Below are 17091 nucleotides of genomic sequence, written 5' to 3'. Positions count from 1 at the left end.
AATGGTGTAACCATAACTTATGAATTTTCTTTTTTTTCTTGTTTGATATAGTCCTCATTATTGCGATATAAATTTATTATTAGGGAACGATAGTTTTTAATATGGTTTTAAACTTAGAAAATATTCCTGGAACTGGAGATAAAAATCTATTATGTTTTTGATAAAATGTTACGGATTTATTATTCATATAAATGGAAACTCCAAAGGAACATTACAGATGCATACCGCACCTGTTATCGCAGCTACTGCTGACAAAGTAACAAATATCTTTACTGATCATGGAAGATTAAAAATTAAATATAGTTGAGTATTAGGAATGTTGTAAAACAAATTCATGAAAATTCGTCAATGGGATTTGAGGTTACATCACTTATAACATACAAAAAGACGATGGCTCGAAACCTGAGGTCTCCAATATGACATTTTTATTACACGCACGCTTTTTAGATAGTACCAAACTTCAAACTTCAAAATTATTGTTTAAACTTAGTTACCTATATTTCAACTATGAATTCTTTTTAATGATTCCGCATTCACCGAAATCAACAAATAAATTAAATTAATTTCGCATTCCTCGTAGTGATCAGATTAGTTCCCGTTGGTTATAAACTGTAAATTCGAAGGATGCAAATTGTTTTGATATGGAGCTACAGTTGCTGTTTACATGTAGATCTTGGGATCATGTATTTTTAGCTCCCGAACTAAAAAAAGGGCTGTTAAAAAAGGTGACCGCTATGTGTGTGTGTCTGTGTGTTTGTCTGCCTGTGGCATCGTAAGGCCTGAACGGATGAACCGATTTTAATTCTTTTGGTTTCATTTGAAAGGTAATTTAACGAAGAGTGTTCTTAGCTATGTTTCAAGTGCGAGCTTGGGTTTCCGTACCCGAAAAAACTAAAAAATTGGCGATGATCTTCAAATTCGATTCAGTTTGGAAATGGCATGACATATAAATAATTACTATGGAAATGAATGGTCAAATAAATCTGGTTACATTCATTTCAAAAAGTGAAATGGTAAAATAATTAGGTAATTTAAAACGATAATTCAAAAGAAAAAAGTCAACTTAAATATTTCAATTTCAATTAAAATATTTCCAAAAATTTGTGCAAAAAAAGTGATAGCCCTTTAAGTATTCTTTTCATCGATTTTGATGCCCTTGACCACCACTTTGATATTGATTTAAGAAGGATGTTATAAGTTTAAAGTCTTTATCTGTGCGTCTGTGTGTTTCTCAATGGCATCGTAGTCCCTAAACGGTCGAACCGAATCGATTCAGAACATTTTATAGCAAAGTTTCCAAACATCGGTTTACAAAGAATAAATTGCACTTGTAGAGTGTTTTTTAAATTTTGTAAATTTAACTTTTATTATTTATATATAGCTACGCAGTCAGTTTTGGTACGGAATGTTGGTTGAATGGTAATATAATTTTTTAAATTCACTGCACAATGTACAAGAACTCATTAAACTTGATGGAAACTACACTAGAATCTTTTGGAAGAGAAAAATCCAAGTGGTAAAAATTATTTAACTAATAAGTTTAAAGTCTATATACGATAGTACTACTTTTAAGCCTCCTATACCATTCACTATTCTTTGTCTAAAGTAAGAACACTCGAATTAAAAAAATAACAATGCGCCACAAACACCAACCTGATAATGAGTGTTTCTTTTGCATTCTATTCACACTCGTTGTAAGTAGAAAAGGATAGTGCAGTTTAAAATTACCCCTTTCAACCTACTCCGATTGCAATAAGTGTAAAAATTGTATGAAAAAAAGTAACGATTTATATTTTTTGGTCAAAAGTACCCCATTCATTCCAGACACATTAAATATTTTATTTGGTAGTTTATTTGATGATGACATGACGGTGCAATAATTCCTGAATTACCTACCTGTTTTTTGTTGTTGGATGAACATTCTCCTTTCTTAAACTCTATCATATAAATTATGAATATCAATAGTATATTACGACCCCAGACTAGATAGTTGGATTTCTTGGCGTGTGAAGCAGAAATTTTATACCACACGCGCTAGGGTATCCAACATTCTGACAGGGGGTTGTATACTATTTTTGTTTATCTCCAAGCCACTTGAAAGTATGGTTTGATAAAATTTTGAATAACGATTGGAAGTTTGTACATTAAAATTTAACATTGTTGCTTCCTTTTGAAAATAAAAAGCGAAAACAGCTAGTGTTCCTGGAGCTGAATAAGGACCCTATTTTCGACTAGGAGATGAAGAAAAATAATTTTTAGGAATACAATTTTTAATTTAATTTTAGATAAATTATGGAAAGTTTTATACAAAATTACTATTATTTCCAACAATACCTATTTCTGTTTATCACGTTTCTTACAAAATCAACATGTGTCTAAATAACTAACGTATTTCTTAAAATTTAAGACAGTAGAAGAATCTCAAGGAAGAATACAAGTGAAATTTTACTATTCTCTACGTGCTAAATGTTACTTCTTTACTTTCCTAACATTCGTAATTTGTATTCAATTTTTGTGATTGATAGTTTACTTTCATTTACAATAACTTCCATCAAAATCTATAGCATTTCATTATAATAAGAGTATTTTATAGTATTTGAACGCAGTTACTTGAGTAAAACCCTTTTTATAATGCATTTATTCAAACAAGTAAGTCATGATACTATGTATTACATATTCGTAAGTAAGGGAGCGTTCTGCACCTTGAATCAGAATTTACCTTCATAAATAATTTTACGTGCCTGTGGAACGGAACTAGATACTTTCGTCATGCTACGCGAAACAAAGCTTCCACTTCCTCTCCGCAACGGCATCAAAATTAGTATGCATACCACCAGAGCAAGTAAAGAAGCCCCAGTTGTGTTGTTTTACAACCAACATTTATTTCGTCTCCGGAGACAATGAAAATGATTCAGGACTCATGTTCATTGTCTCCAGACAACTTTCTTCAATTTCGCTCCTTAGGTAGTTAAAATATTATTTTTATACCATGTTTATATGAAATATATCAAGTTGTATTAAGTTTAGTTATAAGTTTGTATCGCTTAAAAATTTTGATGTTACGAACAAAATGTTGGTATAGGTGTTCATAAAATCACCTAATTAGTCCATTCTCGGTTGTCTGTCTGTCTTTCGTCTGTCTGTCCGTGTGTCATCACGATTACTCAAAAACGGAAAGAGATATCAAGCTGAAATTTTTATAGCATTGTGAGAACGTAAAAAGTGAGGTCGATTTCGTAAAGAGCAACATAAGTTAATTGGATCTTGGGTCCGTAGGACCCATCTTGTAAACCGTTAGATATAGAACAAAAGTTTAAATAAAAAAAGTGTTCCTTATAAAAAATTAAACTTTTTTGAAAATTTTTTTCGTAAACATTACTGTTTACCCGTGAGAGCGCAAATATACGTAAATTGTATAGTATGTATTATATGGGTATATCAGTTATATATGTGTAATATATGTATGTATGTGTTACATATGTATGTATGTCTAATATGACAGGATAATCAACACTGTCTATACATGGTATTTCAACAATTAACTCAGGCAATTGTTTGTTTTCACTTGTTTTTTATTAAAATAAAGAAAAATTTTTGAATATAAACTAATTATTTGTGGTTTTAAAATTTATTTCTATGTGCAGTTTAACCATGATTTTTGCCAATAATTATAAATTTTATAAATTTGAAAATATTTGAAATAAATGTTATCTGAAATAACAAATGAATTTGAAATAAATAATGAAAAAAAGTTATATTCAGTTTTTTAAATTTTATTTTTGACCTGTACCTATATAAGATAAAAACAAAACAGATGGATTAATTTTATAATTATCTCAGGATAAGTAGATACTTATTGATCAACTTGCGTATAAAAAAATCAAACGACGATAATCGTAAAAAAATTCTTAACACGAAAAACCTTTCCAATATATATAGTCCTGTATCATAGACATATTTCAAGTGTGTGGTGATCCAAACAACAATATCATCAAGGTACAACACTCTATCCTATATAAAACTAAAGATGTATTACGTATATGGTATAATATAGTTAAAGAAATAGTAAGTTGGAAGTATAAGAATGTAATCTGCAATGCAGGCATTTGCATTCGATATCATCCATACAGTTACAATGTTACAGTCTAGCTGTCTGAGTTACATAGTCTGTATCTATCTGTGTATGTTTGCTTAAAGGGGTTTTATCATTCACATAATATTATAAACGCTACATTATACATTACATAATTCTATATGTATGATTGTTTGATCATATTATGTGTTTTACTTTCATATGATTACGTAAATATAAATCGATGATTTGTGATATGTAAACACTTGTGAAAAATCTTAACGAAGAGAAAATAGCTACAGTTACTAAATAATTTTTTCTGTTTTAATTGTATTTTAAAATTTTTCTTCATTCATTTTCTTGGCCGTCTTGGCCTGTCTACCTTGCTTTTTTTCTGTGCAAATCTTGTACATATTTGTACAAGATTCGTAGAGAGAGCGATGAAAACTACATCTGACGGCAACATTAAATCAAGCTCTTAGAACATTAGTTAATGTGTTGGAAGCCATGTATTTATTTAAAAAGTAGAATTTAAAGTATAAAATATTTTCTTCTTATATAAAAGTTACAATATAAGTTGAATAATTTTTTTTTCCTTGGATCAGCTGAAAAACTAAGTTGAATAAACACAATAACGAAAACAAATATTATGTGAACTATCAAATTGACAGATTTTATCTGTCAAAAACTGTTATTGTTAAATTTATTAAATATTTCTTTGCTTTATTGAATCTTTCAGATGTAAAATTAAATTTATTATATGCAAAATATAAATATAAAATAATTTTAATTGAACGTGAGGATGATTTAATGAAATTTTGTCCACACCGAGCGCTTTGATCGGCTCAGTTGATCGATCATACGGTGTGTTCTCTACGACTAGATTACTTCCACTTCTATTGAGATTATTAGCTGAAAATTACAGAAACTGGAAATTAAGTGTATATCCGAATATATTACATAATCATAAGTAACATCACCTAGAATCTATCGACGACGAACAGTTTTTATTTGGAATTGGAGTAACTGCTCCATTATACCTCGAAGACGAGGTATAATACCTCCTATTATACCTCGTCTTCCATTCTTGTAGATCTCAGAAACCACATGCTAAATTGTCATAGCGAACCACTTTTATATTTTTTTGAAAAAAAAAATTCATAATCCAAAAAACATTTTTGTTATCCAAATCGGAAACAAATTTTCCCAATTATTTGAATTTTTTTATGGAGTATCCTATAAAAACCGGATAAAATTATGAAAAGTTTTTTGTTTCGAAATAAGACGAAACATGGTTATTAGCAATTGAGTGAATAGTTTTGGAGGTATTGCCTGATATTCTCTCTAAACGCAAATCTTTTATTTCGGAGAGGCTTTGAAGATATCCCAAAAAATACGTCAAATATTATGATACAAATTCTAATTAAAATATATTAGAAAAATTGTAAATTAATAAAAATATGGTGGGGGCCGATTGTGTTGCAGTATGTCCACCAACTTAATTGCCAAATGGTCAAAAGACATAAAATTTAGATTTAGTAAATTGAAAAATATAAAAACTAACTTTAAAATTAGTAATTTGTGGAACGATTTTATAATCCATTTGATATTTCTTGCGTTTTAAAAGTATAACATGAAAGTCATTTATACGTACATTAGACACAAGGGAAACAAATAAAAATCTTAAAAAAGTAACCCATATAAACTTACATTCAGAATAATATAAAATTAAAACCAATTTCATTTGAAATAACAAAGGTTGATCCCACTTCTCTGTGAAGTTTTAAGCACATATCTATCTATACATATACACATATCTAAATATGCGAATTTAAAAATGAATTCACTTAGGAATTTGCTTAGTTTAGTCATTTTGTATGTGCATTCAATGAAAAATACTTTTATTTTAAAATTCATGAGTTGTGATTTTATTTCAGTGCTTGGATACAGTTTTTGGTCAAGTTATAATTTACTTTCGTTGGTTAAAGTAAATTTTTCGTTTAGTCTAAGGATTAAATAGTTATTGCTGGACCCTTGAAATTTCGAATAGTTATTCTTCGAGTTGATCGTTGTTTTCAAATGAAATTGTTAAGGTTTTACTATAATAACACTATCCGGAGTTCAAATAATAATTGGAAATGTAAGACCATTTTCTTAACTGATTATTAGCTGAGAACTGAATCGATTTAATTTAAAAATTGAAATAAAAAAAAAAAACTATCTAATCTTGTTTGAAAAATTTGAAGCATGTTTTGAATTTTCGTGTTTTATTTAGTTTCATATGATTTCTATGTTTCAAAACTTTCTCTCGATCTTTCATTCAACCTTTGTTTGTGAACGTAACGTGAAAACGAACTCAACGTCATTTGCGAAAGTGACGTGTAGAAATTAAGGGTTTGGGGAGGAAAAAAATTAAATTAAAAATTTTCTAGTTATATTCGGAAGTTAAAAGCTTTGATGACTAGTAATGTTGTAAAAAAACAATCAAACAATAACTTATGCATTGATCATTTTTTCTGTAAAAATAATATTTTACAAAAATTGAGTATACATAGACAATATTTAAAAATATTTTTTCAAAATACCTTTTATAATGTTTTTTTCAAAATACCTTGTATGATTGATTATATAACTTTCTCCTATCTTGGAAATACGCCTTTCTAGCCTCCAAGAAATATATCTTTGCTTTGATAAAATAATTTATCTAAACATTTTTATTATACCTATTGCAGTTTAAGGTAGTACTATCGGTAATAAACTTTGCATTCAGAATTTAATGAAACTTGGCATAGTTGTCCATTATAATATCATAATTAACCAGTTAAATTTTTAGGGACCTTCAGAGAACTGAAAATCTGAACGTCCAGTTTTGTGAAATAAAATAAAATCTGTGATTTCTCATAAGGATCAATGTTAAAACATCTAAAAATTTAAATGGTTAATTATGATATAATAATGGACAACTGTGCCAAATTTCATTAAATTCTGAATGGAAAGTCTATTACCGATAGTACTACCTTAAATAATTTATAAAGCAATTTTGAAAAGTTCTAACATGGCTGTTTGTTTTGAATTTATACCCATGTTTGAAATACTTAGAAATATTCAAGGTAATCCACATTTTGGTATATGGTTAAACAATAAAGATTTCAGCGCCATAATGTCACAAATATCAACCATCATATCCGAATAAACAGCCAATTTTTATTTACCAATTTGTGCGCCTGGCTATGTAACATATATCACTTTCATCGAAATCATTTCATTAAAAATCAAATAATAGTTTTTTTATCAACAAAAATTGAAAATTTTATTTATTTATATCAAATAAACTTGTTTCTAATTTTGACAGTTTTTAATTATTAAAATTTTTGAGCAAATATTTACAAAATTATTTAAAAAAAAAAAACAGTTTTCATTCCTTTGAAACAAAAAATAACAAACATTGACAAAGGTTTGATGGACATATGGAATAATAAATGTATGTTTCATTTATGTATTCCACGTAAGTAAAAACTAATAAACGTGTATTGGTATTGTTGTGAAGAACAGGTTGCTTATCGGAGATGTGAGTTCTGAATAAAAATGCTAGATAAAGTATCCATTAGCTGTAAATCCTAATGAGTGATCATAAAACTACCTTATTAGTCCATTTCCGTTTGTCAGCGAGCGCGTTAATGTAAACACGAAAGAAATAGTGAGATTAAATTTATATCTTAAAAATAATTGAGTGACAAGATTTAAAATTTCACGAATAATTTACGAATTAACTATTACCTCCGACAGAATTCACCGAAGTTTGATTATAAAATAAACGCATTTAACTGTATTTGCGAAGTGTACCTATAGAAATAATTAAAATAAAAAATAATGACACATGTTTTTAACTTTCATAACACATTACTGTCTAAAAATTAATGTCAGACTTAATGACCAAGCAAAATTTGATAGATATACAACATAAAGATGTTTATACTATACATCATATCAGTGATAGAGATATTTAAAAGTGCTTAAAAGGGTAAATGGAAAAAGATACAAATTCAAAACAATCGTATTCCTAAATCAGTATTTCAATGCAACCACTTGAAAAAACAAAAAACATTTTTCACATTTCCAGAATGGAAAAAAAATTTGAAATAAAATAATTTATTAACTTATCCATCAAGTTCAAAATTGGAAACGAAAATGTGACCTAGAAAGGGAAAAATTAGAGAAAGAACTACAAAGTGTAATAATATAGTAGTTATACTTTGCATCGTTTTTGATTATTTGAGTCATTTTAAAGTCATTAAAATGCTTGTTGCAATATCTCGTCCAAACTGATTATCGAACTGTGTAAATACGCAGATACGTTCTATTCACGCTCAACAATGCGCATAGACAAAACTTTCACTAGCGGGCTAAAAACAAACCTTTAATATGAAAATTGTATTATATTATCTCAATGTGTGATTAATCAATCAAATGAAATTTTCCACTCCAAGTCTGAACACAGGAGTAAATTTGAAGTTCGATATGTACAAAAAATTTACTACACTCACTATGATTTAACAACAGTATTTTTTTATTGAACAACACAATATTTTTTTATTTTTTTATAAAATATTTTTTTAATCATCTCCAGTTTTAATGCAATATTCATTACAACAATGTTTATATACAAAATTATAATTACATTTATTAAATAGAAAGAAAAAAGGATATTTATACCGAGTGTTATTTAAACATGAAGTCTTTAGTCATACAAAGAAATAAAAAAACACATTTTATTGAACAAAAAGTGAATAATAATTTTACTTGTAATGTAAAATTAAAAGCGTGGGATACATTAAAATTAAAATTATTTCCTACTTTTTTGTGCAATGAAGCTTGATTTTTTAGATTTTCAAACTATAATTAATTATATTTTTTTTAGACTCGCTAAGTTAAAAATTAAAAAATTGTGTCCTCTTTGGGTAACAATTTGGAAAAATAAACAATTTATGTGAATGGGTACCGACCTCATCAGCTTCCATATGAGAAGCAAGTATTATATTTAGTACTCCACCTCACCGTATAGAGATAAAAGTTGATATTATTTAAGTAGACCAGATAATAGAATAGAATTAATAAATTATTATCGGAAGTTAATCGGTTAATTAGTTGTAGGTCAAAATTGACTATGGAGATATCTCCATACCTATGGAATATAATCTTATTTCATATAATACTTTTTCCATAGCTATGGAATAAGTACATTTACCATAAAAGTCGATTGACCGTCTCTAACCCGAGATAAATTCAATCAAAGTTCGGATAATTAGCATAGTGAGCATAGAAAATTTTCAAAATACTAACTAAACATTCATGTATTTTTTCTGGATTTAAAAAAAAAAAACAAAAAAAAAAAAACAAAAAAAAAAAAAAAAAAAAAAAAAAAAATTATTGACCACTTCATTCTTAAGATATAATTACTCAAAGTTATTTAAATTTTTGTATACCAAAAATAATTATATTTAGAGTATAAGTAGTGTAAGTGAGATGTATATTTAATACAGAATCACAGATGTTTACTATTATTATTTATCATACAGAATACATACGGTACAGTACAGTATAGTTAAAAAAAATGTTAAAAGTAATACTATATTTGAATACGTATGTGTGCTAAGGATGTGTATACATATATATTATTGCTATTGAGTAGTATAGAAAATTATAACAATATTATACGGAGACAACCGCCTTAAGTCAGATTTTATTAGTTTGTTTATTAGTTACAAGCAAAGGTAATATAATCGTGTTAAAAAGCAATGGCTGAGAATTACATCGTCCGTAAGCGCGGCGAAAAAACTAATTCCTAGCTGTACCTGGCACCATCGAGAAGAGAAACAAACGATAGAATTCTAGAGAAAATCATTCATTGGGTTTTCTAAAAGAGCCCAAAATTTTCACTGGTGAACTTTTCGTTGCAGCCAATTGAACGATTTCGGTCTTGACAGCTAAAAAAATAGATGACTAAGCGTAAAATGTATTTACTTATAAATTTTTATTCCACAAATTATGAAAAAGTTTGGCAATTTCAATGAAAATTTCACGTTTTTTGTTAATTTATGTGGTTTATACACGGTAAGAAATTTATGGCGTTTACTACAAGGCTGATAGGGCATGGACACAGATACAACAGTATCTACGTCAACATAGGTAATATTACAGTATTGAATAGTGCTATCCAGTATAAGTATTGTGGGTACCACCAGTCAAAAGTTCATTTTACAACTAAAGATACACTCACGCTGTATAAATGCAATATGCATGTAGTTTATTTTATGTATTAGGCAAAAAATAATACCAACGTTGATAATATACCTATGAAGAGAATTGTTTGAATATTCATACATTGTTATCGAAGAGAGTGGATAGATTTGCGATATGAAAAATAAAATCATATAACGCGCGATATAGTTACAACTATGATTTACATTATATTTTTCAATAACGCTCCTGATTTTCACCAAGTTTTAAATTGTTTTGTGCTGTAATATTGATAAAACATGTACAGAATGTATTAAAACTGTAATTTTTCGTTGTCGAATTTCATTAATCAAAATAAATAGCCAATTTTTAAAATAAAATTGAAACTAGCAATATCTTTATAAATATTGCAACGCATTGTAGAAAGCTATTCTTTGATAATTTATAGTGAAATGTATTTTTGACAATTTTGCTCACAATAATCATTTAGACCAGAGTCGATTTCTTATATTGTTTCCTGCTAATTTGATTAGTTGAATTGGTTTTATTCCTTTTTTTGTTACATTGAATTTGTCCAGAAAACTTCACGTAAAACCTAAGATTTCAATAATATGCACTTTCCCCGTAGACCTTGGTAATTTAGCAGATTCGTTAATTTTGAATTTTAAAATTTTTAGAATTTTCAATACTTCTATTCTCGTTACTATGCACTATACCATATGTGTTTGTACCATCTAGGCATATAAATATCTGTAGTATGACAGAATACATCCGTTTAGTAATGCATCTAAGCGAGAGGTATTATATACATGTTTTGAACATTAGTTGGAAGACGCTTGGAGAGTGGGAGTTTTTTAGTTACAGATAACTAGTTAGTTCATCAAAACTCCCACTCTCTGCATTCATACAACAGAAGATCTGTCGTATCGTATCTGTAGTCTTACAACACATGTATATAATACCTCTCGCTTAGATGCATTACTAAACGGATGTATTCTGTCATACAAGAGATATGTATATGCCTAGATGGTACAAACACACATGGTATATAAATTTCTACAGTTAAAATTGTTTTCCAGAAATATTTTAACTTCATTGTTTTTCTATACATGGGGACAGTGTTTCGAAGCTCTCAATATGTTTCGGATAGTCATTTATGTATAAAATGAACAAGATCGCAGAATATCTCTGTCTATCGGACAAACAGAACACATGGGTTCTTTAAAAATTGACTTTAAAAGGTTTACCATATGAGTAGACATTTTTAGTTTAAAAAAATTGTTCTATAACATATTTCTGTCTACTTTGTCGGTTATAATACAGACATTCGGTTGTAATGTTTCCGCTTTCTGCCCACTCCTTTACTTAAGCGTATTGTTAGTATTTTTGTATAAACCTTACTCAAGCTACACATCAGAGTTATTCCTCTGTATTTATCAAGATTTTGTATAATTCCTTTCCCTTTGTTGGAGATTACGAGGACCACCCATTCATTGGGAAATAATTTATTTATTTTTAGTTGATTAAATAAATTTGCTAAAAGATCCACAAACATGCACTGATATTCTGCAGATGTATTTAAAAATTCAATTATGATGCCATTTTCCCCTTTCTAAATTCTTTCAACACTAGGAGCACAATTGACACAGTGATCTTCTCAGTCCAGGATTATATTTTCTTCACATTTCCCAGTTTTACTTTCACTGTTGCCGTTTCCTCTTCTTTGCCGCATAAGCTTTTGTAGCGTTTGATCCTTACGTCCGGTTCTATGTAATTATCATTGACAGAAAATTTGTTGGTTCCTATTAACGTCCATGTCTTTTTACCATAACTTCTAATTGTGCTTTTGTTAACAGCGTTAATTATTACTTCATGAATGTATAATAGCCCATTTTTTCCTTTTTAAAATTACATAGTTCTTTTTATTCCTTTTTACAGCTTAAATATGCACGTGCAAAAAAGTGTTCCATACTGCTTCACATTTCTCTCAACTTCTGTTTCTTTTCAGATTTTTTTTTCTTTTACACTCGTAGTTCAACCATTATGAGCAACCATCACAAGAAGGAGCACTCTTTTCTCTTTCATTTACCAGCATCTTTCATTCTATTCCTCAATATTCCATCCACTTATAATTATAGCTTGGTTTAGGTTCCCATTATCCACCATGTCCTTAACTGCTTTTAAATATCAGCCGGTTTCAATGGAATTCATTTCAAAAATTATCTAACATTTTTCGTTCCCCTTGGAAAGTTTTAATGGCGCACTCTACCCTACATGGGTCCATTTCTTCTATTATGTAAGCTTTATTCAAGTTGAAACTGTTGTGATTCAGATATATTCTTTACTTTCCTATCTGCAATGCTTCATAGATATTTAGACACTATGCAATTTTGCCGTTTTGGAAAACAAAATTAAATTGAACTATGGAGTCATTTTCCACACTTCCATGTAACAATAGTAAGTCCTGTCGCCTGACGAAATTCGCGAGTTTTACTCCACATAAATTATTTTGTTACATATGGTATTTATTTCGTACAAGCTACCATTACATTGCTTTTCCAATGGGTAAAGCTGTTATCTTTATGTATATAGCTTATATTTTTACCACGTATATAGAGTTGTTCTAACTAGAACCTTCTTCGTCTTATTCTTGCTTTTAACCATATAGTAAAGACAATTTGTTCTTCAAACTTATGATATCACTTTGTCGATGATGATTATTATACTTTCGCTGTAAGTTATTTCTTTAGTTTTCTCAATGTGTGTATAATAAAATCAGTATTCTAAAGGCAATGTCACATACTCATATGGTGTGATGACGTATAGAAGTTGTTATGTGAATGCAATAAGTACGTCTAAAACTCCAAAGTATGTAAGTGGTGGTTAAAATAACCTATATTGGTTCAAATAAAATGTAATTACGTCATACACAAATATGGAAGACCGGAATTACATACCAGAATATTTTTAAAGCAGAATGTAATCGATAAATTAAAAAATTTTGTAGGAACTTAAATTTAACACATTTTTTTAAGCAAAAAAATTATCCTCAAAGTCGAATATCTTTTAAAAAGGAAACAATTCCAGTTAAAAAGTTGTTCCTTCTAATTAATAAAAATCTTTGTAGATGATCTTGAAAGACAAGGGTCAACATCTTTTGATGAAAATTTTTAGCTACTCTATATAATTTTTCAACTCATTGATTAAAATGGTCCAATCTATACAATAAATTACGATTAGTAAGCGAATCTTTTTGCTCCTTACACTGCGCAAAATTTAATGTAGCCAAATCTTTCAAACTTATCTTGTAAATGTGAAACAAATCGCCTTTATGGCCATCGAACATTAACAATGCGTATTGCAAATTAGCCAATCAGACTCATGTTCCCAAATGCCAATACGTCAGACGTTTGATCGATTCAAACTTGCTTATGTCTTAAGTTTGTTTTATGTATGTAGCTACGATTTAATAAGATAAATACAAGTATTTCGTCAGTACACAACGGAATCAAACTCCCCTAAGTTCATGTTGGTGAACTCGCTTTCATAATTTTTTCACAAACAATTGAATTTCTAGGCAACTATATATCTCTCAGAGTTCCGCTTGGAGCCACTTATTGATTGCATCCAGGCGCATAATTTCTGAGATTGTTTACTCTACAAATTAATTGTTGCTAAATTGCAAAATTATAAAATATCATTTTTAATGGATTTTTTTTATATGCGCGAAAAGTTATTAACAGACTCTGATACTAATTAAGTTATTAAATGACATAATAATGACATTTTGTAGATTTTTTTCAAAATAAAAAACATTTCCATTAAAATTTTTGACAATATAAACGATAGATCACTCGCTAGATTGGAAAAACCGATTTGCTCATGTCAAGATACGCCATTTTGTTTCTGCAACTTTAATTTGGATGCACTACTTCGTATATCAATATTTAATCTGTAGGTAACCGATCTTATAAAAGTACTTTCAAACTACTAGGATTTACTTTGTTTGATTAACTTCATTTTAGGCCCCTAATTGACAAAAGTAGCACTAATATAAAAATCTTATATTAGATTAATTCAGTGATTGTCCTTTTTAAACGTGGCAAAATTAGTTATATTTAAATAATTTCAGAGCTGAGTTATTCCAATTTATACCCGAAAGGTTCTATTAAGACAAAATCAACATTACTTTAATAATTTTAACTTTGAGCTTTCTTTTAACTTCCCCGAACATATTTCGATTGAGAAATGCTTATCCGACATGCCACAACTTTTCCCAATAAAGTTCTAATATACGTTTTAGGTTCATTTTTACTTAGGATTGTCTAATCTAAGGTCTAACAAAAATAAACCATTCTGTAGTTGTAATACAACGATCGAAATACTTGTAACTGAAATTGAGCGAACTTGCTAGGTGACAAATTAATCAAAAGTATATGTCAAATTTCAATAATACAGTTAAGATCTTTCATTACTAAAACTGTAAATTGAAAAGCATGATGAATAGTGTGATGTCAGTTTAGAAAATATGAATAAAAATTCTCAAAGAATGCATTTTGCAAGTGGCATGAAGTAAATAATTCCATTTATGCAATGGAATACAACACTAAAATAGATAGATAACAATAATAATAAAATGTATGATACGTTTTGTATATCGATATATCTCATTCATTCAAATGTACATGTTCTTCTGGCGCTAGCTCGTACAACAAGTCAAAGTAACGACATCGTGACGGTATTTTACAGAGAATTGTTTCAATTTACTGTCTCTTAAATCTTTAAATTATCATTGTTACTTGTAACATGTAACATATGTAGGTATATAGTATTTTGTGTCTATATACCGAATGTGAATGAACAGACATACAGAGGGATTGTACAGTACTACACCAGTAAACTTAACTCAATATAAACTGAATCATGAATATATGTATAATATGATAAACTACCAAACGGTAAAAATAAAGTTTGTCCAAATAAAAAAAGACCTAAAAAATATTTTGTTAGAACTACAGTGTCTTCCTTGTACTCTTTAAAATAGTTCAAGGGAATTCAGGGATACTGGAAGTAGGTGCGTATTGCATTCTTAGAAGAGAGAATTTTCGAAAACGCATAAGAAAGTAGTAAGGAATATGTGAACATCTGTGTTTAAAAAAAAAATTTCAACATTTGACGGCAAAAAGTATTTGCTGAATGCATGATACTCACTTAATAAATACTGGGAAAGGATACGATTTATATTTGCTTATTATCCTAAGCTTAATTTTGACATATATTTTCAAGGATATCAGAATTTCAAATGGAAACATCAATTTTGACATCATAAATAAAAAGATTCCCTAATTTCACGTCAAAACATGTCTACAAAAGCATGGGAAGCATTGAATCTAAAGCTAGTAGCATTGAACCTAAAGCTAGTAGTAGCTTAGTGTACCTCTGTTATTCTTAAAATAATTTTTGTTAATTAAAAGAATTACACTACACGATGATTTTGAAATGTACAGGCTAAGAAATTTTTTGCGGATATCACTATATCAATATCGGTGTGGACGCCATACTGTGTACTGTATTGAGGGAATAGTAACAAGAGCAGTAGTTATAGCGGATGAGCCAGTATTATATGGATGTCAGACCCATACTGGTTGGCGATATCCACAAAACTTTAGGAAGATAACCCTATGAATATTGTAATATTACTTATGCTAACATAGATACCATACGATCTCTCTCTATACCGTACCAGCATTGTTGCAAACATCATGCATTTCTTATCGTGTATCTTGAAATTTTTGCCACGTTTGAATCGGCGTGGAATTAATTTTGGTCGATTTTGAAAGTCTTTAAAATCGATTTTCGCGACGCTTAGACTGAACACTACCCCGGCACATAACGAAACGTATACATAATTCGACTTAAAATTTGTTGCTTGATTCATTTCCGATATCAAAAATAAGTAATTTAACTTAAAGTTTAAGTTCAAGTTCATCATCTAGTACACTTTTTGGAACCCTTCAACTTATACATTTAACTTTATTTAACTTACCTAACATGCATTGTCAGCCAATCTAAGCGTGCATGCAAAATTTCAGCTCAATCGGAAATCACAGACCAATATAATTTTGTTTTGATTTCCAAAATAATTTTGTTCATAGTAATCAAAACAAATCATGTTTTTCACATTTTATGTTAAAAGCCATTTAGAAACAGTAATCAGAAGTTACCCATGATCAGAATCAGAAGTTATTTAACAAAGAAGAATTATAAAAAAAAATCTATTGAACTGGCCACTTTTTTGTGTCGATCTCATTCGCCGTACGCACTACAAGGACCATAGTTTTAAAAATTTCTAAATTGGCTTACCAATTAAGTAGAAATTAATTTATTAAATAAATAAACCAAATATTGATCAAACGAATGGACGCGTTATAAATGACCACTTTGTATGTGTGAATATGTATGTAAATTTGGAAATGAAATAGAAAATTGTAAATGTAATTCAAATTTTGGTGTTTTTTTAAATTTACATCCAACTGAGAGAAAATTGTTAGTGAATATTTTCTTTGTAAACAATATTTCCATGATATTCTCTAAAACATTTGTATAATTCTGTTTTGTTTTTCTGTGCAGCATTACCAGAAGAGGGTCCACGTATCACCGGTGGTCGTCCACGCTATCAGATTGGCGATACAGTTCGCATCAACTGTACATCAGGTCGTTCTAAGCCCGCAGCACAATTGAGTTGGTTCATTAATGGTGAACCGGTAAGAAATAGCGTTTCA

The 17091-nt window shown here is 29.0% G+C and overlaps 1 protein-coding gene across 1 annotated transcript in view; it reads left to right on the top strand.

The window, feature by feature from the left end:
- Positions 1-17091, top strand: part of LOC123303108 — a 386779-nt gene that overhangs the window by 312986 nt on the left and 56702 nt on the right. Inside the window, exon 4 of the mRNA XM_044886253.1 lies at positions 16940-17073. Coding sequence (XP_044742188.1) covers positions 16940-17073 — 134 coding nt within the window. The remainder of the gene's footprint in view (positions 1-16939; positions 17074-17091) is intronic.

The sequence above is a fragment of the Chrysoperla carnea genome, chromosome 1 (genome assembly GCF_905475395.1).
Source record: "Chrysoperla carnea chromosome 1, inChrCarn1.1, whole genome shotgun sequence".
Taxonomy (NCBI): Eukaryota; Metazoa; Arthropoda; class Insecta; order Neuroptera; family Chrysopidae; genus Chrysoperla; species Chrysoperla carnea.
The sequence above is the reverse complement of the archived record's forward strand: the minus strand, read 5'-3'. Positions and strand labels throughout refer to the sequence as shown.